Source organism: Jaculus jaculus, chromosome 9 (assembly GCF_020740685.1).
Source record: "Jaculus jaculus isolate mJacJac1 chromosome 9, mJacJac1.mat.Y.cur, whole genome shotgun sequence".
Lineage (NCBI taxonomy): Eukaryota > Metazoa > Chordata > Mammalia > Rodentia > Dipodidae > Jaculus > Jaculus jaculus.
This window is the reverse complement of record NC_059110.1, coordinates 87,145,130-87,168,314: the sequence shown is the minus strand read 5'-3', so window position 1 is coordinate 87,168,314 and position 23,185 is coordinate 87,145,130. Positions and strand designations below refer to the sequence as shown.

The following is a 23,185-nucleotide window of genomic DNA, read 5'->3' as shown; positions in this document are numbered from 1 at the left end:
TTGTCTCCTTTCCTTGGAAATGTCTTATAGAAGGTTATATTTAATCATAAAATCCATCCAAACTTTTAATGAGCTTTGAACCACAAGCAGAGTAAATTATAAATCTATTATTCTAATCTTGATATAGCAAAAGATGATTCCTTGATGTCTGTAACCTTTGTGTTTTGTAAGGATTCTGAATTGTACATCTCCACAGTCCCCCAGTGTCCAGCGTTTGATCATCTGTCATGTGTTGATGGAACAAAAACACAAGAAGCTTGACATTTTGTAACAGAGCTTCATAAACTTATGCAGAGTGAAATATTGAAACAATTAAGTTGTTCAGATTGTAGAGAGGCCTGGGTTTTATGTGCTTGGGGGAGTGACATGCTTCAGAAAAGAAACATGCCAGAATTTGGATGAATTGTGACCTTGCCCTGCTAGCCCGGATGGAGTCACCAAACCACCTTTCTTTGCACTCAGGATGTTCCGGTTACATGTCTAAGAAGAACTTGCAACATTGGGATCTCCATGTCTTTCCTGTCCTGGCTGTTATTTAACATGTTTCCCTTTGGTTTTCTCTTTCATAATGATGATCCTAAGGAAATTGCTTGGTCGTTCACTTCTGCTTTTAAACATGTAAACTCTTCTTTTGGCAGTGCTTTGTCTTGTGATGTTGGAAGTCTCACCTCTGTCACGATGGCTAGACGCTGGCTTTTCTTTACACCTTCCCAGTCCTGACCATGGAAGTTACTGCTTACAGATCTGGTAGTTACTTTGAAGGGATTGGGGGCTGAGTTCTATGAAATCTCCTTAACTTAAAACCTCAAGATATGTTGTCACAGAATTGATGCAGAGTGACCTACATAAAATTATCGTCTCTCCTCAGCCACTCAGCTCAGATCATGTCAAAGTTTTTCTTTATCAGATTTTGCGAGGTAAGATCTTTCTTTACAAAGAAAAAGGCAGTCTCATGGCATACATGAACCGTTTTACTTTTTCTTTGAGCTTTATCCATCCTTCTAAGCTTGCCTTGTTACCCTGAAGACCTTTTTGTTTGGGCTATAGAATATTTCATTATTTTTATGTTTGCTGACAAATAAGAGGTGCCTGTGAGTGGTGTTAGACTCATGGCCCTGCACATGCTAGGCATGTGTTCTGTGTCTCCAGGTAGTTCTTATGTTCAGACGGCCCTGTGAAGTTCATTAGACCAGGTAAGTGGCTGAAACCAGAAAGGTAAAGAAGCAAGGTGGTTTGTCATAGACGCACGGACAGCCTTCATTCAGTTCCTGTCTGCGCGTGACTACCTTCTCTGTGGATAATACGCGCCCTATAAGTCAACAATAGGTGGGTTTGTCAGAATATCAGCTGGCCTAGCGGAGTCTAGCTCAAAAGCAAAATGACCCTCAAAACAAGCAGGTGGCGAAGACCAATAGAAAAAGCCAGCTAAATAATTCCAGACTGGCTCATTAAGAACACAGTCATTTGGCCCAACATGATTGATGCCCCCTCTAGCCATTAAGTGTGTCCTTCAGAATTTTGCTGTTAGAAGTAGAGAGTTACTTAAAGCTGGAATAGCTTTCTTATGTTGGAAAATACATTCTTTTCCCCACAGAATTAAGAAATTCTCTTTAAAAAAATAAAAATAAAATGCCAGACATGGTGGCACATGCTTTATAATCCCAGCACTCAGGAGGGCCAAGATAGGAGGATTGTTGTTTGAGGCCACCCTGAGACTACATAGTGAATTCTAAATCAGCCTGGGCTAGAGTGAGACGCTACCATGAAAAAAAAAAAAAGGCTGGAGAGATGGCTTAGCAGTTCAGGCATTTGCCTGCAAAGGCAAAGCACCCAAGTTCAATTCCCCAGGTTCCACGTAAGCCATTATGCACAAAGTGACACATGCATCTGGAGTTCATTTGCAGTGGCTGGAGGCCCTGGCACACCCTTTCTCTCTGTTTCTGTTTCCCTCCCTCCCTTCTTCCCTTTCTCTCTCAAATAATTTTTTTAAATTAAGAAAGCATTGGCCAAAAGGATTAACACACATAAGCAATATTAAAACAAAGAAAATCAAGCCGGGCGTGGTGGCGCACACCTTTAGTCCCAGCACTCGGGAGGCCGAGGTAGGAGGATCGCCATTAGTTCAAGGCCACCCTGAGACTACAGAGTTAGTTCCAGGTCAGCCTGGACCACAGTGAGACCCTACCTCAAAAACAAACAAACAAACAAAAAAAAATCCAGTAGATTTGCTGATTCTCTATGATAAGGGATGGAGGAAGGTTCTTAGTTCCATTTTCACTGGTGAATATATGATTTGCTACATTTGATTCTAAAAGGTTCAGCACGAGGCTGTGACTTTCAGTGGTGCTGCACTGCCAGTCTTTTCAGATGTCAGAAATATTTAAGGTGTTGTTAAATCGTCTCTTGGTTCTTACGGGTGGAAAATACCAAGGACAAAACCTGGACAGGTTCCTGGATCTTGTCACATCAGTGAAATATCTGCCCTGGATAAGACTCCCTGTGAGTGAGTGGAAACTTTTGTCAGAGCAGGTTCAGAATTGCAGGTTAGAGTATCAGTAGCAGAAGTCCACAGCCACAGTGAGGATCGTGGCACGGCCGGTCACTGCCAGAGCCCCAGTAGCTTATCTGTGTTTAAGGCTATGTAAAATTACAGACAGTGTCTCTAAAGTGTAAAAACTGTTCATGACAATGTATTTTACTATAGAAAAATTTACAGAGCTTTTTTTTTTGAAGAGGAAATCAAGCTTTTAGTAATACTCGTTATGTATTTATTTATGGAGAAATTTTAACTTCTCTATTCTGTTTCCTTCTAAGGGTTTTTCCTGACCACTGAGTAAGTGAAAGGAATTAATATCTGAAATTCAATCTGTTTGTTATTTCAGGTTTGAAATATCTCCATTCAGCTGGCATTTTACATCGAGACATTAAGCCAGGGAATCTCCTTGTGAACAGCAACTGTGTTCTGAAGGTAGTTTCTCATTATTTAAAGATCTGAGAAAAATTAAATGTCAAGCTCAAGATAGGCATAAGAGCAATTCATTTTTGTTACTTGTTATCAACAATTAAAGAAACAAATTTACTGCAGCAGGATCACTAGTTGAGGCCTTAACAACATGACTGGTGTTTCTGGCTCATGCTTTTTATGTATTTTAGAAGCACAGAAATGAGCAGCTGGGTGTGGTGGCACACACCTTTGATCCCAGCACTAGGGAGTAAGAGGTAGGAGGATCACTGTGAGTTCAAGGCTACCCTTAGACTACATAGTGAATTCCAGGTCAGCCTGAGCAATGGTGAGACACTACCTCAAAAAAAAAAAGAAAAAAGAAACACAGAAATGAGAATTATAATGTCACTCAAAAGAATGACAGTCTTGCTGGACGTGGTGGCACATGCCTGTAAATCCCACCACTTCACAGTGAGACACAACCTCGGAAAAAAAAAAAATCCCAGCACTTGAGAGGCAAAGGTACAAGAATCGCAGTTAGTTCAAGGCCACCTTGAGACTACATAGTGAATTCCAGGTCATCCTGGGCTAGAGCAAAACCCTACCTTGAAAAACAAAAAAGAAAGAAAAGAAAGAATAACGATAGTCTTTCAGAAGTTGACATCTTTTCAGATCATTACATTATGCAAAGATGTGTGTATCTGAAGATTGGAAAACTGGTAAGCTGCTGAAAAGAAAACTAATAAATTAATTTAAAAAAAAAAAACTGGTAAGCTTCTGCTTACATGATAGCCAAGCATGGCCCGTAGTAAGATGTCTCCACTGTGCACAACTAGCATTTCTAGATGCAGCTTGACTCAAGTAGAGTACTATGCCAGAAAAAGACATATGCACCTAACAAATGTATTTCCACAAAATATAGCAGCCAGTTTTCAATTATTTCTCTGTAGGATAAATTTATATTTAGGAATCCCATAATCTTAGCTTGGGCTAGAGAGTGAGGACTCTGTCTCAAACTCAAATAACAAAGCCAGGTATGGTGGTACCAGACAGTAATCCCAACACTGGGAAGGTAGAAGCAGGAGGGAAAACAAGCAACAAAAACAAAATAAACAATCCTAAAATCTCAGGTCATCAGCCTCACTTTTACTTTTTTCTATTTCCCACTGTCCCTTGTTGAGAGTCTTAGGAATAGCAAAGTCTATATACATCTATTTCCTCCACTTCTGGTGGAGGCATCCTGGCCAAACTCACTAGTGAAAGATTCATCATGGTTTTTCTCAGCACAGAAGTTAGAAAGGCCTTCCTAGAGTTATGTCATCTCTGTGTAAACAAGTGGTTTCATTTTATGAGTGGTTATAGTAGTCTTTGATCCTTCCTTCTATAATAATTTTATTACCATTTCAACTGAGATATTAAAAATGAAAAGAGGGGGCTGGAGAGATGGCTTAGCGGTTAAGCGCTTGCCTGTGAAGCCTAAGGACCCCGGTTCGAGGCTCGGTTCCCCAGGTCCCATGTTAGCCAGATGCACAAGGGGGCGCACGCGTCTGGAGTTCGTTTGCAGAGGCTGGAAGCCCTGGCGCGCCCATTCTCTCTCTCTCCCTCTATCTGTCTTTCTCTCTGTGTCTGTCACTCTCAAATAAATAAATAAATAAATTTTAAAAAAATGAAAAGAGGACTGGAGAGATGGGTTAGTGGCTAGGGCACTTGCCTGCAAAGCATAAGGATGCAGCTTTGATTGCCCAGTACTCACATAAGCCAGATACACAAGGTAGCACATGCATCTGGAGTTTGTTTACAGTGGCTAGAGGCCCTGATGTGATCATTCTCTCTGCCATCTGCCCCCCCTCAAAAAATAAATACTTTTAAACGAACTTTTTAAAAAATGTTACCTACTTTTTTTGGCGGGGCGTTCAAGGTAGGGTCTCACTCTAGACCAGGCTGACCTGGAATTCACTGTGTAGTCTCAGAATGGTCTTGAATTCATGGCAATCCTCCTACCACTGCCTCCCAAGTGCTTTGTTACCTACTTTTTAATCAAGAGCCTGCTCAGTCCAGATAGATTCCCCAGCCACCTATGTAGAGCTGGATGCAAGCATCTGATGTTGCACTTAAAGTACCACAAGATCCTGATGCACTTGTGTGTGTGCACACACACAAATAAATAAAAATATTAAAAATGAGTAATAAGACTCAGTGTTAACATAGCTGTTGATAATTAAGCTAAGTATTAAAACCAAATTAAGTTCAATTTTTTAAATTTTAAACGCTTGAAAAAATAAAACTTTCTTTGGCCAGGTGTGGTGACGCACACCTTTAATCCCAGCACTCCGGAGGCAGAGGTAGGAGGATCACCATGAGTTCATGGCCACCTTAAGACTACATAATGAATTCCAGGTCAGCCTGAGCTAGAGTAAGACCCTACCTCAAAAAAACAAAAAACAACTTTATTTGAACGATGAGCCAGTTCTTTTTAAAAGACAGTATATTATCTATGTGTATGGAGGTTGTCAATAAAAAGTTTTTTAAAACAAGCAGGGTGGTGCATGCCTTTAATCCCAGCACTGGTCAGGTAGAAGTAAGAGGATCATTGTGAATTCAAGGCCACATTGAGACTACATAGTGAATTCCATCCAGGTCAGCCTGGGCTAGAGTGAAACCCTACCTTGGAAAAAAAATAAATAAATAAAAATAATAATAATAATAAAAGAACTATAAGAAAAATTAATTGCCCCCCAAATCTACAAAAGCATTCTTTCTGTGTCTTAGAGTTCCTCCTCCTGTCATTTTTAAGATCTTGCTACCTACAACCCATTTTAATTGAAAATATTTCTTAGGGCTGGAGGAATGGCTTAGTAGTTAAGGCACTTGCCTACAAAACCAAAGGACCCAGGTTCGATTTCCCAGGACCCCTGTAAGCTAGATCATAAGGTGGCACATGCATCTGGAGTTCATGTGCAGTGGCTAGAGGCCCTGGTGCACCCATTCTCTCTCTGTCTCTCCCAAATAAATAAATAAATAAATTTTAGGGGTTGGGGGTTTAGCTCAGTGAATGAGATCCTGGGTTCGGTCCTCAGCACCAAAAAATAAAATAAAAATAAAATTTTAAAGATATTTTGTTTTGTTTTGTTTTTTAAAGATATTTTTTAATCTTATACTCAGAAATTCTTCATTCTATTGATACTTGATCAATGCCATAACAGTTTAAACTGGTTTCTTCTTACTTGAGTTATTGGTTGAAGACTTCCCCTGGGATTTTCTATAGAACCTGTCATACTTGACACCATTAACTACTACTACTCTTAAGTCCATTTTCTTTTATTTTTTTTGTTTTTGTATTTTGGGTTTTTGTTGTTTTTTTTTAAAGGTTGAATCTCTCTGTAGTCCAAGCTGAACTGAATTCACTATGAAGTCTCAGGCTGACCTCAAACTCAGAGCAGTCATACCAGTTCTGCCTCCTGAGTGCCGGGAGTAAAGGAGTGAGCCACCACACCTGGCTATGAGGTCCATTTTCTAAATCACCTGTTATGTTAATGTAACTTACAGCTATATGATGGTAACTAAAAGAAATGTCTTTATTATTTTTTTCCGGTTTTTCGAGGTAGGGTTTCACTCTGGTCCAGACTAACCTGGAATTCACTGTGTAGTCGTGGGGTGGCCTCGAACTCACAGCAATTCTCCTACCTCTGCCTCCCAATTGCTGGGATTAAAGGCATATGCCACCATGCCTGGCAGAAATGTCATTTATGAATAAGCAACATAGATTGGAACAGATAGAAATTTTCTCTGCCCCTTCATCTCATCCTAGAGGCCTTCTTTTAAAAGACCAAGGAACACCAAGCATGCTGGCTCTTGCAAGTAATCCTACTGTTCTGGGAGGTTGAAGCAAGAGGGTTGCCATGATTTTGAAGCCAGCCTGGGCAAGACACTGTCCCCTTTATCCACTCCCCCACAAAAAAAAAAAAAAAAAAAAGCCAGAGGTGGGGCTGGAAAGATATGGCTAAACTGTTAAAGCGCTTACCTACAAAGCCTAAGGACCCAGGTTCGATTCCCCAGTACCCACTTAAACCATATGCACAAGATGGCACGTGTGTCTGGAGTTCATTTGCAGTGGCTGGAGGCTATGGCACACCCATGCTCACTTGCTCGCTTACGCGCGCTCTCTCTCTCTCTCTCTTTCTCTCAAATAAATAATTTTTTTCAAAAAGCCAGAGGAGGGTATGGAGAAATAGCTTAGTGGTTAAGGCACTTGCCTACGAAGCTTAAGGACCCAGGTTCAATTCCTCAGCACCCACATAAGCCAGATGCACATTATGCACATGTGTCTAGAGTTCTTTTGCAGCAGCGGGTGACCTTGGCATGCCCATTCATTCTTATTCTTTCTCCCTCCACCCCTCCCTTGGAAAAAATTAAATAAAAAATCCAGAGATGGACAGAAAAGGCTTTCCCAAAAGTTTTCTTCTGCTCTCCACAGGTACACCTTTAATCCCAGCTCTCAGGAGGCTGAAGTAGGTGGATCACTATGAGTTTGAGGCCAGCCTGGGCTAGAGTGAGACCCTACCAGAATCTTTTTCCAAGTAAAATCTTACTGTAGCATCTCAATATAGAAAACAGGTTAAAGGGCTGGAGAGATGGCTCAAGATCCAGGTTTAATTCTCCAATACCCATGTAAAGCCAGATGCACTAGGTGGCACATGCATCTGGATTTTATTTGAAGCCACTAGAGGAGGCCCAGGTAAATTAATTAATTAAAGAAAACATTTGAAAATGTTATTATCCAGGTGTGGTGATGCACACCTTTAATCCCAGCACTAGGGAGGCAGAGGTAAGAGGATCTCCATGAGTTTGAATTCACTATGTAGTCTCAGGGTGGCCTTGAACTCATGGAGATCCTCTTACCTCTGCCTCCCTAGTGCTGGGATTAAAGGTATGCACCACCACTCCTGGCAAAAAAAAATTATTAGCCTGCGTGGTGGCTTTATTCCCAGCAGTGAGACAGTACCACCAAAAAATAAAAAGTCATTTCCCCATTTCTATTTTTTATAGTATTTTTTTAAATTTTTTTTAATTTATTTATTTGAGAGCGACAGACACAGAGAGAAAGACAGATAGAGGGAGAGAGAGAGAGGATGGGCGCGCCAGGGCTTCCAGCCTCTGTAAATGAACTCCAGACGCGTGCGCCCCCTTGTGCATCTGGCTAACGTGGGACCTGGGGAACCGAGCCTCGAACCGGGGTCCTTAGGCTTCACAGGCAAGTGCTTAACCACTAAGCCATCTCTCCAGCCCCCCATTTCTATTTTTTAAAATTTATTTGCAGGCAGAGAAAGAATGAGCATACTATGGCCTCTTACTACTGCAGATAAACTCTAGACAAATGTGGCACTTTGTGCATTTGGCTTTATGTGGATGCTAGAGAATTAAACCCAGGCCAGTAGGCTTTGCAAGCAAGTGTTTTTAACCACTGAGCCATCTTCCCAGCCCCTATTTCACCATTTTTTTTTTCTATTTCACCATTTCTGATGTTGACTTATAAATGTTAATCTGACCTCACCTTGGTGCTTCCAGTGTATGTATTCTTGTTGCCCATTATCTAGAGAATCTTGATACCTAGAGATAAGTAATTCTGCTGTTGCTGCTGTGCTCTGGTTTATTGCTACCTGAGCCTGCTTTAAGTTAAATAGAAATAGATTATTCCTAGTTTAGCCTACAAACTAACCAGTCTGTCTTCCTTTTGGAGGAGGGGCGCTGAGTATTGAACCCATGGCCTGACATGTGCTTAGTGCACCATGCCCCTGTAGTCTTCCTTAAGAATAATAATAATAATAATAATAATAATAATAATAATATTCTATATTATTAATAAACTATTGTGTCTCCAGACCCTAGGGTACTAGCTGAAACACAACAGGTACTCAATTAAATATTGTGTTCATGGCATTAAGAAATGAGTGAGCCACCTTCCAGACACAAAATGGTCTGGATATCCATGACCTCGCAGTGCCTGACACTACCTACACAAGACCATCATAATAGGAGGAAAAGATGATGACATCAAAATGAAAGAGAGACCGAATGAGTGGGGCAGGAGATATGATGGAGAGTGGAGTTGCAAAAGGAAAGTGGCAGGGGTGGGGGGAATTACCAGGGTTTATTGTCTATAATTATAGAAGCTGTCAGTAAAAATAAAAATTTTAAAAAAAAGAGTGAGCCAGGCATGGTGGTACATACCTGTAATCCCAGCACTCAGGAGGCTGAAGCAGGAGGGGCACCATGAATTTGAGGATAGCCCGGACTACATAGTGAGTTCTAGGCCAGCTTGGACTACATTGTAAACCCTGTCTCACAAAGGAATGAGTGAACCCTAGTACATTAGTGTTCTGCAATGTATTTAAATTAAAGATCTGTGCCACCAAGCCCAGCTACTGGATCTTGATAGGTGCACATGTTTGAGTGGGAATTAGTATTTTAAACAGATATACCTAAAAATTTGGATGAAATGTTTATCAAACTCCTAAAGCACCTCATCAGAACCAGACTCAGCAGGTCTCATATATCATAACTTTTGTATTACATATATTATAGAGATTCCCATATACATGTACATAGTCTTTATCTCAGGAGGTTTTAGTATATACCTCTTTGATCATACCTTCCACTATAATAAGCCCATCCTAGAAATAGTTTGAATTATGTATTTAGCTGTGTTTCACATTTGTTGGCTTTGGTTTAATTATCAATTGAAAAGAGATTGAAGACGAGAGGAACTTTTTTTTTTTTTAGTGCTGGGGATTGAACCCATGGCCTTGCACATATTAGTCAGGCATTCTATTTATTGATCCATGCTCCTATCCTTGTGACGAGTATTTCTAAGATGTATAATTTATATAGAAACATTAAAGTTGGAGAATTTTTTTCTTCCTTTTTGTTCACATAAAATCTGTATCATTTAACACTTTGAAGCTAGATGCACACCTTTAAACTCAGCACTCAGAAGGCTGAAGTAGGAGGATCACTGAGTTCGTAGCCACCCTGAGTCTACATAGTGAATTCCATGTCAGCCTGGGCTAAAGCTAGACCCTGCTTTGAAAAACCAGAAAAAAAACAAAAACAATAAAACCCTTTTTGAAGATCATGGGTCTATCAGAGTGTGTGTGTGTGTGTGTGTGTGTGTGTGTGTGTGTGTGTGATCATGGGTCTGTCAGAGCATGCATGTGATCATGGATCTACCAAGGTGCGTCACTGTTGCTGCTACTGGGGTGTGTGTGTGTGTGTGTGTGTGTGTGTGTGTATGTTTCTGTCTGCTTGCTAATATTTTAATTGTCTTTCTACTTAGATTTGTGATTTTGGATTGGCCAGAGTGGAAGAATTAGATGAATCCCGTCACATGACTCAGGAAGTTGTCACTCAGTATTACCGGGCTCCGGAGATCCTGATGGGCAGCCGTCATTACAGCAATGCTATTGACATCTGGTCTGTCGGATGTATCTTTGCAGAACTACTAGGACGAAGAATATTGTTTCAGGCACAAAGTCCCATTCAGCAGGTATGATTACACATTAAGGCTTTATAGTCGCTTTCAGTTTTAGTATAGATTTGAAGGAGAAAGTCACTATGCACACATGCCTTGAGCCTCCTCCTTATATTATCGAATTTGCTTTTAGCAAATTCAGGTTCACTTGAAATCCAGAAAGTTATAAAATTGAAGATTATAGATTCATTTTGCAAGTTATGAGCCTGTTAGAGAAAGCGCTGACTTTGTCCCATGCATTGGTGCGTAGCAGCAAGCTTCGCTGTAACAATCTGCACAGGAACAATCAGTTATAGAAGGGTTCGGTTCTTTCTAACTGAACAGCTCTAACTTGATAACATATCTGGTAATAATATACTTACCCTTTGTGCTTAGAATATAAATTTATAGGGCTAATTTCTTGAAATTACTGAGCTAAAATATTTAAATATGACATAAATCACCTGAAGACGATTAAAATGTAGCTTTAAGAAAACCACTTGGGCTTTTCCATTTTCTGGAACACCCTCTTGCCTTCTCTTAGGGCAGGAGGTCTCTGTAGTTTTCCTCTTTCCCTCTCTTAAGCACTTTAAACTCTATACTCCCTATAATAAAATCTCTATAGGGGCTGGAGAGATGGCTTAGTGGTTAAGGCGCTTGCCTGCAAAGCCAAAGGACCCAGGTTTGATTCCCCAGGGTAAGCTAGATATACAAAGGAGCACATGTGTCTGGAGTTTGTTTGCAATGGCTGGAGGCCCTGGAGCACCCAGTCGTATTTTCTTTCTCTCTCCCACATAAATGAAAAAATAAAAATAAGTAAGTGAAGGAAAGGAAAGGAGGGAGGGAGAGAGAGAAGACATTCAGCCAGAAATGGTGGTATATGCCTGCAAACCCATCACTGGGGAGGCTGAGGCTGGAAGACCAAGTTCACCGCCAGCCTGGGCTGCATCATTAATGAGACCTTGTCCAAAAAGAAAAGAAAAAGATAAAGCTGGGTTTGGTGGCTCATGCCTTTAATCCCAACACTTGAAGGTAGAGGTTGGAGGAGTGCTGTGAGTTTGAGGTCAGCCTGAGACTACATAGTGAATTCCAGGTCAGCCTGGGCTAGATTGAGATCCTACCTGAAAAACTAAAAAAATAAAAACAAAAAACAGAGTAAAAAAGAAAGAAACCTGTTATTCAGTGGTAGATTACATGCTTAACATTCATGAGGCCTTGTCTTTAATCCCCAGCATCATACACAAGAAAATTGTCTTTTTCTATATGCTGATTCATTAGTACCCATTTTCTTGGGATGTATCCTTGACCCCAGCATGGTAGCTCATGCCTATAATTCCAGCACTCAGGAGGCTAAGATAAAAGAGTATCATTGAAGCCGGGCGTGGTGGTGCACGCCTTTAATCCCAGCACTCGGGAGGCAGAGGTAGGAGGATCGCCATGAGTTCAAGGCCACCCTGAGACTCCATAGTGAATTCCAGGTCAGCCTGGGCTAGGGTGAGACCCTACCTCAAAAAAACAAACAAAAAAAAAAACCCCGAAACAAAGAGTATCATTGAGTTCAATAGCTTGACATTTTTTGGTTTTTTGAGGTAGGGTTTCACACTAGCCTCCTACCTCTGCCTCCCGAGTGCTGGGATTAAAGGCTTGCGCCACCATGCCCAGCCTAAAATATTTTTATTATTTATTTGAGAGAGAGAATAGGCATGCCAGAGCTTCTTGCCACTGCAAATGAATACCCAGTCTGGCAGGCTTTGCAAGCAAGAGCCTTTAACCACTGAACTATCTCTCCATTCCTCTTGAGGTTTTGGGTTTTGTTGTTCTGTTTTGCTTGATTTGGTTTGGTTTTTCAAAGTAGGGTCTCACTCTAGCCCAGGATGACCTGGAACTCACTCTATAGTCTCAGGGTGGCCTTGAACTCATGGTGATCCTCCTACCTCTGCCTCCTGAGTGCTGAAATTAAAGGCGTGCACCAGCCATGTCCAGCTTCTTTGTTGTTGTCATTGTTGCTTGTTTGTTTGAATGAGAACAATGTTAACAAAACAGCAGTGAATCTAAACTGTAGAATTAGGTTGGTGGGTTCAAAGCAAAGTTCTGACCAGGTATGGTGGCTTACCTGTATAATTTCAACATTCAAGGAACTGAGGCAGGAGGATGAAGAGATTCAGACCAGGTTGGGCTACACAGTGATATCCTTTCTCAAAAACCTAGCTCTGCCTACCAGTTTACTATCACTAGCATTTTCAAAAAGAAAAAAATAAACAAAAATAAAAATTACTAATAATGGGCTAGAGAGATGACTTAGCGGTTAAGGCACATGCCTATGAAGCCTAAGGGCCCAGGTTTGATTCTCCAGGCCCCAGGTGAGCCAGATGCACATGGTGGTGCATGCATCTGGAGTTCCTTTGCAGTGGTTAGAGGCCCTGGCACACCCATTCTCTCTCTGTTTGCCTCTTCCTCTCTCTTTCTCCTTCCCTCTCTCAAATAAATAAAATATTAAAAGTATTTTGGGGCACTGGAGAGGTTGCTTAGCAATTAAGGTACTTGCCTGCAAAGCCTAAGAACTCATGTTTAAATCTCCAGGTATCATGTAAGCCAGATGCACAGTGACGCAAGCATGCAGTGTCACACGTGCACACAAAGGGGTACACGCATGTGTGAAATAGTGTTCCGTGAGTATGAATTTTCCATCCTGGAGGGAGCTGAGTGAAGTGTTATTGTTAATTAGGTTATGAAGTCAAAACAGTTGTAACACTCCAGAAAATTGGTAAGGTACTTTGCTCCCTACAAAGATTTGTTTGCAGGAAGACCATTTTATTGATCTTTTTATCATACCAGCTAGCTGAATGTGACCTTATATTGTACCATAGTTTTCTAAGAGCCACAACTACTACCCGTGTAAGAAATGTAAAAGTGTCAAGGGTATGTGCTGGCTATGAAACTAAAGAGCTCAGCTTTTATTGCAGGTATGAATGCTGTGAATATATCAGATCACTCATTTCTGATTAGTGGAATAGTGCCTTGAATCCATTTGAAACATCAAAATCCTTCATTAGCTGTTAGAAAAGAATAGTCATTAACCACCCTCCGCAGATTCTCAGTGCTATAGTTTTAGGACAATAGGACATGCAGATGTAGATTCCTAAGTTGTTCTGGTGTCAGGACATGCTTATCAAGACGTGTTTTGATATTTTTATCCTATAGATTCCTAATAAATAACATTCTGCATTGGTTTTTAGGCTTTTCTTGTTTGTTTCTTTCATTTTTAAGAGTTTTGTTGTTGTTTGCCTTTTTAAAACATTTTATTTATTTATTTATTTATTTATTTATTTATTTATGAAAATGAGAGAAAGAAAATGGCCATGCCAAGGCCTCTAGCCACTGCAAATGAACTCCAGTTGCATGTGCCAACCTTGACCATCTGGCTTATGTGGGTTCTGGGGAATTGAACCTGGGTCCTTAGGCTTTGGAGGCAAGTGCCTTAACCACTAAGCAATCTCTCCAGTTTGTTGTTTGCTTTTGAGCAGAGTCTCACTGTATAGCCCAAGGTGTCCTGGAACTCATAATATAGTCCAAATTCTCAAGCTGGCCTAAAATTCTCAAGCCTCCTACTTCACCCTTCCAAGTGGTGGGATTACAGGCATGTGCCACCACGTTGAGGTCATTTTTAAAAAAGAAAGAAACACCAGAAAGTAAAAGCACTTATTTAAAGGTTTTCCACCTGAAATTTGGTCTGAGTCTAAAGCTATAATTTAAGATTGATGAAAGCTTGTTTCCATGGGCTTACTGCTTACCATGTTTCCTTGCAGCTGGATTTGATCACAGATCTGTTGGGCACACCATCACTGGAAGCAATGAGGACGGCTTGTGAAGGCGCTAAGGCACACATACTCAGGGGTCCTCATAAACAGGTAAGGGGGTGTGGTCTGTGTCTGGCAGTTATCTGTTCACGCAGGATTTCTGTTCCAAAAGAATAATGTATTGACAGTTTCAAAATAGAAATATTACTTGTAAGATATGGATATAGCCGGGCGTGGTGGCGTACGCCTTTAATCCCAGCACTCAGGAGGCAGAGGTAGGAGGACCGCCGTGAGTTTAAGGCCACCCTGAGTCTCTGTAGTGAATTCCAGGTCAGCCTGGACCAGACTGAGACCCTACCTCAAAATACTAAAAAAACCTAAAAAAAAAAAAAAGAGGGCCGGAGAGATGGCTTAGCGGTTAAGCGCTTGCCTGTGAAGCCTAAGGACCCCGGTTCGAGGCTCGGTTCCCCAGGTCCCACGTTAGCCAGATGCACAAGGGGGCGCACGCGTCTGGAGTTCGTTTGCAGAGGCTGGAAGCCCTGGCGCGCCCATTCTCTCTCTCTCCCTCTATCTGTCTTTCTCTCTGTGTGTCTGTCTCTCTCAAATAAATAAAAAAATTAAAAAATATATTTAAAAAAAAAAAAGAGTTATCTTGGCTGGGCTGGAGACATGGCTTAGCAGTTAAGGCACTTGCCTGCGAAGCCGAAAAACCCAGGTTTGATTCCCTAGTACCCATGTAAGCCAGATGGACAAGGTGGTGCGTGTGTCTGGAGTTTGTTTGCAGTGGCTAGAGGTCCAGAGCACCCATTCTATCTCTCTCTCTCAAATAAATGAATAACTAACTTAATTTGAAGAAAAAAAAAAAAAGATATGGATACATGTGTGTATATATGTATGTGTATATATAATACATATATATCCATAAATAAGAGAAATGTTCAGACTTCTTACACTCCAAAATATGTGAACATTCTGAGTAGGGAAAAGAAAAAGTATATTCTTTTTTAAATTTTTATTTATTTATTTATTTATTTATTTGAGAGAGAGACAGGCAGATACAGAGAGAGATGAAAGGACACACCAGGGCCTCCCACCACTGCAAATGAACTCCAGACACATGCACTACCATGTGCATCTGGTTTATGTGGGTCCTGGGGAATCAAACCTGGATCCTTTGGCTTTGCAAACAAGTGCCTTAACCGCTAAGGCATCTCTCCATCCCCCCCAAAAAAGTAGATTCTCTTTTTTGCATCATTTTTGTATCTTTTTTTTTTTTTTTTAATCATTTTACTTATTTATTAGATACAGAAGGACAGAGGGTGAGAGAGAGAGAGAATGGGCATGCCAGGGCCTCTAACCACTGCAAATGAATTCCAGACACATGGCTAATGTGGAACCTGGATCCTTAGGCTTCACAGGCAAGTAAGTGCCTTAACTGCTGAGCCATCTCTCCAGCCCAAAAGTAGATTCTTGTTACACTTTTGCTAGTTAGTGACCCTGGCTTTATGTATCTTGTTTGTTTTATCTATAATCTGAGGAAAGTTAGCGAAGGCAGAGCTTTGACATCAGCATGTGTGTATCAAGATATCCTCCATCAACTTGTTTGTTTGTTTGTTTTGTTTTGTTTTGAGGCAGGGTGGCTTCCCTCTAGCCCAGGTTGACCAAGAACTCACTGTATTCCCAGACTGGCTTCAAACTCTCAGCCTCAGGAGCTCTGGGGCTAAAGGTGCACATCACCTTTACATCATCCAACAACGTTTTTAGATTTTTTTTCTATTAATATTTTATTATTTATTTATTTGCATGCAGAGAGAGAGAGCTGAGAGAGAATCAGCTCAGCAGGGTCACCAGCCACTGCAAATGAATTCCTGATGCATGTGCCACTTTGAGCATCTAGCTTTATGTAGGTGCTGGAGAATCGAACCCGGGTCATTAGGCTTTGTAGGCAACTGCCTTGACTGCTGAGCCATCTCTCCAGCCCTCCATCAATATTTTGAGATGGAGGAGGACAAAAAGAATGAGACAACAGGCCAGGCATGGTGACACACACCTTTAATTCCAGCACTTGGGAGGCAGAGGTAGGAGAAATGCTGTGAGTTCAAGGCCATCCGGAGACTACATAGTGAATTCCTGGTCAGCCTGGAATAGAGCAAGACCCTACCTTGAAAAACCAAAAGAATAAAATACAATAAAGAAGGGCCTGGAGAGATAGCTTAGCAGTTAAAGGCACTTGCTTGCAAAGTCTAGCAGTCCAGGTTCGGTTCCCCAGTACCCACATAAAGTACACAAAGTGGTGCAGGCATCTGGAATTTGTTTGCAGTGGCAGGAGGCGTTGGCGCTCCCATACTTTCTGTCTGCTTCTTTCTCTCTCTCTCTCTCTCTCAAATAAATAAAATGTGTTTTTTAATAAATAAAAAGAAAAATCTAAAAAAGAAAAAGATATCCTTTTCAAATGTTCAGCCAAAATACCTGGTCACTCATTCTTCAGTAAGGAAAATTATTTGCTTTTGCATGCTTACCAGCAACATAAAAGTAGATATGAATGTTGTTAGAAATGACTGAAGCAAGATTGCTAGGTTTTTACTGATCAATATTACTTGCAACCAGCCAAGCCACTGCTAAGAAAGACAAAATGGTTTTTATCTCCACTGTCTTGATTTAGCAGCATTTTTACAAGTACTTTCTTAATCCTCTTTACAGAGACAGCTTAATGATGTGAAGAGTGAATGGGGCATGCTTTTCCTAGGAACTGAAACCAAACAGATAAGGCTTGGACAAGCTGGCCACTGGTTTTCCCAGGCTTCCCCTTTGTTTCTTTTGTTTTCTTTCGAGGTAGGATCTTACTCCAGTCCAGGTTGACCTGGAATTCACTATGTAGTCTCAGACCAGCCTCAAACTCAGCGATCCTCCTACCTCTGCCTCCCAAGTGCTGGGATTAAAGGTGTGCGCCACCATGCCCCCGATCTTTTAAAGTGGCCATTTAGATGAGCTGATTGATGATGCCAGTTTGACAAACTTTCCTCAAGTTGCTAGCCAGCCATCTGGTCATGGTCTTATATTCCCATTGCCGTTCCCTCTCCAATGTGGCTCCAGGGCTTCTATTTTATTTTATTTTATTTATTTATTTATTTATCTTGGTTTTTCGAGGTAGGGTCTCACTCTAGCCCAGGCTGACCTGGAAGTCACTATGGAGTCTCAGGGTGGCCTTGTACTTACGGTGATCCTCTCACCTCTGCCTCCCAGGTGCTGGGATTAAAGGCGTGCGCCACCACACCCGGCTAGGGCTTCCATTTTCACACAGCCTTACCTTACTGGGTCATGTTTGGCCTCCCCACTATAGAACAGCTAGGAAGAAAAAAAAAATGTTCAGCTTTCCTCCTCTAAATAATAAAGTCAGATAAAGGAAAAGAAAGTTTGGGATCTGTGTTGGACTTTGTCACCTCATTGTCTATCTCTTGTGGGTTTGATGCTTAGAAGATAGTGTTATTTGGTTGGTAGCTTGGATAAGGTGCCCATCCCTTGAAACTGAAGGAAGAAATCAAACCCAGCCAAGCCGCTGGGTTTGAGCATGGAAAGGGGAAGGTTCACTAAAGGTAGGGAAATTCTTGGCAGGCAAAACCACTGTACAGTATTTTGGTTTTGGTTTTGGTTTTTTAAGGTAGGGTTTTAACTTACTGTCCTTTGTACAACTCAGAATCTGGGATGAAGGGAAGCTTAGCTTCATAAAAATAGCCCTGTCTCCTGACAGGGACCGTATCTTAGACTTCATAGACTCAAAGCGTACTCAAGAGTTTGTTCAGTCCAGACTTACGGTCTAGATGGAGGTTTCTTTCTGTGCTTACTGTCATACATGGTGCCTGAGAATATTCGGCTAAGGCTGCTGACGGGTCATCACACATTCTTGGCTGCCAGCTGAAGTCCAAAACTTCAGTTCATTTGGATGAAAACTAAAGGAACATCTGCCAAGGACACTTGCAGTGTCACTTGGCAAGGCCACTGTGGCAGTCAGTACATGGCATTTAGTGTATGGCAGCTGTGGCCTGGTACTTAGGATCTCTCACCCAAGTCTACAAGCTCCTCTTTGCCTCACATACTTCACTGACAATTAGTCATAGGCATCAGAAGGCTCTCTTTATAACCCTCCTGTCCTCATTCATGCTCAGCATGACGCCCACTCACTCCTCAAGTGCCGAGTCACTTACAGTGCTGCAGAACAAATAGAAAATGGTACGGTGCACTTTTAAAGGAGAAAATGGGTCAAGTGAGGTGACACACACCTTATAAACCAGCACTTGGGAGGCACAGGTAAAAGGAGAGTTGTGAGTTCAAAGCCAACCTGAGACTACATCAGAAAGAAAGAGAGAGAGAGAGAAAGGGAGGAAGGAAAAGAAAAGAAAATGAAATGAACTAGAAGACAGGGTTTATAAGATTTGGGGACAAATGGGTATGGGACCGGGACATAAAAAACATTCAATAAGTGGATGCTACCTGAGATTTTATTTTATTATTTTTTGTTTTTCAAGTTAGGGTCTCACTCTAGCCCAGCCTGACCTGGAATTCACTATGGAGTCTCAGGGTGGCCTTGAACTCTCAGCAGTCCTCCTAACCCTGCCTCCCCAGTGCTGGGATTAAAGGCATGCGCCACCACACCTGGTCTGTCCTTCCTTCCTTCCTTCCTTCCTTCCTTCCTTCCTTCCTTCCTTCCTTCCTTCCTCCCTCCCTCCCTCCCTCCCTCCCTCCCTCCCTCCCTCTCTCTCTCTCTCTCTCTTTCTTTCTTTCTTTCTTTCTTTCTTTGTTTTGTGGTCTCTGGCCAGAGAGGCCCTCATTCTTATACCACAGGCACTCTTAGCTACTGAGCCATCTCCCCAACTCTTTTTTGTTTTGTTTTAGTCCACATTGGCCTAGAAATCACTCTGTAGAAAAGACTGACCTCAGCTGGGCATGGTGGCTCACACCTTTAATCCCAGCACTTGGGAGGCAGAGAGGTAGGAGGATCGCCATGAGTTTGAGACCACCCTGAGACTATATAGTGAATTCCAGGTCAGCCTGGACTAGAGTGAGACCCTACCTCCAAAAACCAACAAAGAAAAAGACTGACCTCAAACTTCCTCTTAAATGCTGAGATAGGTGTGAGCCATCACACCTGATTCTAAGACATGTTGATTTATCTGCGTAGTTACTGGTACATAAGACAGAGCCAGAATTCCCATCAATCTTACCACTATTACTAACCCTCATCCAGCAGCAATAGTTGTCACAGGCTTCTGAGGCCGCAGTGGAGGAATGAGGAGACCTCCAGTGTTCCACGTCCTGTTGCTGGTGGTATAGAGAGCTTGATCAACATGGAAACTGCCTATATCACTGCTCTTGCTCTTTCTGGCTTTCCAGCGTTCAGATGGCAGAAGCTTTCAGTAATATTTTTTGTTTCTTTGCGTCAGGGTCTTATTCTAGCCCATGCTAACCTAGAACTCACTCTATAGCCCAGGCTGTCCTCGAACTTAAAGCAACTCCTCAACCTGAGCCTCCCTTAATCAGCGCTGGGATTAAAGAGAGGAGCCACCACCTCTGACTTTTTAGTATTTTGAATTGTTATCTACTGACAACCCAGAAAATACAAGATAGGATCCCACAGGAAATGCCTAGCGTTTACAAGTTGAGTTTCTTCAGTTTGTCTTAGGATCATCCACGGGACTCTTTTGGTGGTTGCATTCTCCCAAATTCAAGCTAAAATACCTTTCTCCCCTGTTAGGCTCTTCTCCCAGGAACAGTAATAATAAACTGTACCTGCTCTGACTTGAAGACAGAATGAATGATGAGCAGTGTGCACAGAGCATATTAGGCTAGACACGCATGATACAACTGTATCCATATATACATAATCATTCTGAAGCAGTCTGGAGAAAGTGGGAAAGGTGGCTCTGGTCTGAGATTATTCCTAAAAGTAGAAAGTTTTATAAAGAATCAATAATGAAGCAGGGGATATAGGAAGTATTTTGAGCTGATAGGGAGAGATCCAATTCAGATAAAGCATAGATTAGTAGTTCTGAAACTCTTCATTTTCGAGAGCATTACAAAGACCCACACCCCTAAAGTTAGGTTCCTTTCATCAAGCTAGGCTTTGATTTGCCTACCTACAATAGGGCTATGAATAGAAGGCAATTCTAGACACCATTTGGGAGCTGGAGAGATGGCTTAGAGGTTAAGGCGTTTGCCTGAGAAGCCAAAGGACCCAGGTTCTCTTTCCCCCAGGACCCACGTAAGCCAGATGCATAAGTGGCACATGCATCTGGAGTTCATTTACAGTGGCTGAAGACCCTGGCGTGCCCATTCTGTCTCTCTCTGTCTCAAATAAATAAGTTTAAAAAAAATAGATACCATTTGGTAAAGCATTTACTCCACTAAGAAGTTGGTTTCCTATTATTATTATTTAATGTTGCTTTGTGTTTTTTCATTTTTTGAGGCAGAGTCACTGTAGCTAAGGCTGACCTGGAACTCATTTTGTAGGCCCAGGCTCAAGGGATCCTCCTACCTCAGCCTCCAAGTGCTAGAAAGGCATGCAACACCACACCTGGCAGAAGTTGGTTTCTTTTTAAAAAAAAAAAGTAAAGTAAAATAAAATTGGGCTGGAGTGATGGCTTAATGGTTAAGGCACTTCCCTGTGAGCCCTGATGAACCAGGTTCGATTCTCCAGTATACACATAAGCCAGATGTATAAGGTGGTTCTTGTGCCTAAAGTTCCTTTGCAGTGGCTTGAGGCTCTGGGGTGTGTGCTCATTCTCTATCTGCCCCTCCTCTCAAATAAATAAATGAATAAAATCATTTGAAAATCATGACAATAACAATTAGACCATCAGTGTAGAAACTTCTAGACTTGGGAGAGATACTCACTGCCAAGGTTCATATTGCCATTAGAAGAAAGAAAATGGCTAAACATTTTTTGTCACTTTCCTTAATTCATTCTTCTTTCTTGTTGAAAAATAAACTTGTGGAAGGCAGAGGTAAGAAGATTACTATGAAGCCAGTCTGAGACTACATAGTGAATTACAGGTCAGCCTGGGCTAGAGTGAGACCCTACTTTGAAAAACCAACAGCCTTGGGCTAGAGATATTGCTTAGTGGTTAAGCCGCTTGTCTGAGAAGTCTAAAAACCCAGGTTCAATTCTCCAGGTCCCACGTAAGCTAGATGTGCATATGTCTGGAGGTCATTGCAGTGGCTAGAGGTCCTGGCATGCCCATTCTCCCTCCCTCTCTCTCTATCTCCTAAATAAATAAAAATAAATCTTAAAAATAAATAGTTTTCTTTATTGTACCACAAACAAAAATATAATTTGCAGGCCGGAGTTACTGCTTCTGCCTAGCATGTATGCTTCTATAGCATTGGAGGGGTAAAAAGGACTGTAAGGGAGAGAGCTATAATGCCATGTTCTTGTTTTGTCTCCTGACAATCCTATACAGATGACAGAAATGCTTTGTAAACTATGGCTCCCAAGCCATGTAAACCATCCCCTGCCAGCCTCAGTGCAGGAGGGCCACACGTTGCCATGTGGCCATGCCTACCTCTTGTGAGGCAGTGACTGAGAAGGCATGTGGAGGCGTGCAGGCAGAACCAGCAAAAGCAAGCGTCCTTCTGAAGGAGAATCTTAAAATTCTCAAGTTCTGTAGCTCCTATAGAACTAGTATTTTAGCACCTTTAATGTAATACTTCTTAAGATACAGTTCACATGCTTGCTTTGCACATTGACGAGCTTAAGTCTACATGTGGTCAAAGTTGGTGATTTTTTTTTTTTCCCCAGCCCTAAGCAAGTTTGGTCTTCCCTTCTTCTTGCCAAAGCATTTAAGATACAAAACTTGCCAGGCATGGTGGAGGCACACGCCTTTAATCCCAACACTTGGGAGGCAGAGGTAGGATCACCGTGAGTTCGAGGCCATCCTGAGACTACATAGTGAATTCCAGGTCAGCCTGGACAAGAGTGAGACCCTACCCCAAAAAAAAAAACAGAAAAAAAAGAAGAAGAAACAAAACTACTTATTTACAGGATCAGCTTTCAGATTTCATAACCTTTTTATATATTAAGCCATATTGAGTAATTGTGTCATTACAAACTGTGCTGCTGGAATCAGTGATAATTGTTGCTTTTGAAGACTGACGGTGAAGGGAAAGTCATTCCCTTTGTAGACGTGACTCGAGTCATCTTTTTCGGCTGGCTACTTCCCTTGTTGTAGATGGACTGTATTCCACGTCTGTGACATAAGGCTTACTTACATGCTTGCATCTTTTGTGTCTCACAGCCATCTCTCCCTGTACTCTACACCCTGTCTAGTCAAGCTACACACGAAGCTGTTCATCTACTTTGCAGGATGTTGGTCTTTGACCCAGTAAGTAGTGTTTGTTTTCATTTTTATTAAACTTTAAAATACAGTGTTCTAAGAGAAACATCCTGGCTTTAAAGAGAGTGTTGGTGGAAATGGTGCCTTTTAAAATGCCAGGCTTCAGCCGGACGTGGTGGCGCACGCCTTTCATCCCAGCACTTGGGAGGCAGAGGTAGGAGGACCACTGTGAGTTCGAGGCCACCCTGAGACTACACAGTGAATTCCAGGTCAGCCTGGACTAGAGTGAGACCCTACCTTGATAAACAAAACAAAAATATTCACATCTCTGCCCGCTGCTGTTAACCTCTCCCTGGCAGCATTCACTCCTGTACTCACCTCCATTCAGAGCTTAGGTTACAGACAGGCCAGCCACTGGTCGATGAACTGTTCTGAAGAAGGAAGCCATTTGTTTATGAGACCCAGTCTTCAAATCCAGGGGTGTTTACATTTCTGAATAAAGTCAGTGTACTTATTGAAAATAAAGGCATGTTTCAAAAAAAAAAAAGAAAGAAAAAATAAAATGCCAAGCTTCAGTCCCCATTTTGTGTAGACTTGACACACAAATTAT

General features: G+C 41.7%; 1 protein-coding gene across 1 annotated transcript in view; it reads left to right on the top strand.

Moving 5' to 3' along the window:
* Nlk (nemo like kinase) overlaps nt 1-23,185 on the top strand; it is a 201,261-nt gene that overhangs the window by 164,827 nt on the left and 13,249 nt on the right. Inside the window, exons 4-8 of the mRNA XM_045158842.1 lie at nt 811-917; nt 2,883-2,968; nt 10,278-10,487; nt 14,258-14,359; nt 22,537-22,623. Of these exons, the coding sequence (XP_045014777.1) occupies nt 811-917; nt 2,883-2,968; nt 10,278-10,487; nt 14,258-14,359; nt 22,537-22,623 (592 nt within the window). The remainder of the gene's footprint in view (nt 1-810; nt 918-2,882; nt 2,969-10,277; nt 10,488-14,257; nt 14,360-22,536; nt 22,624-23,185) is intronic.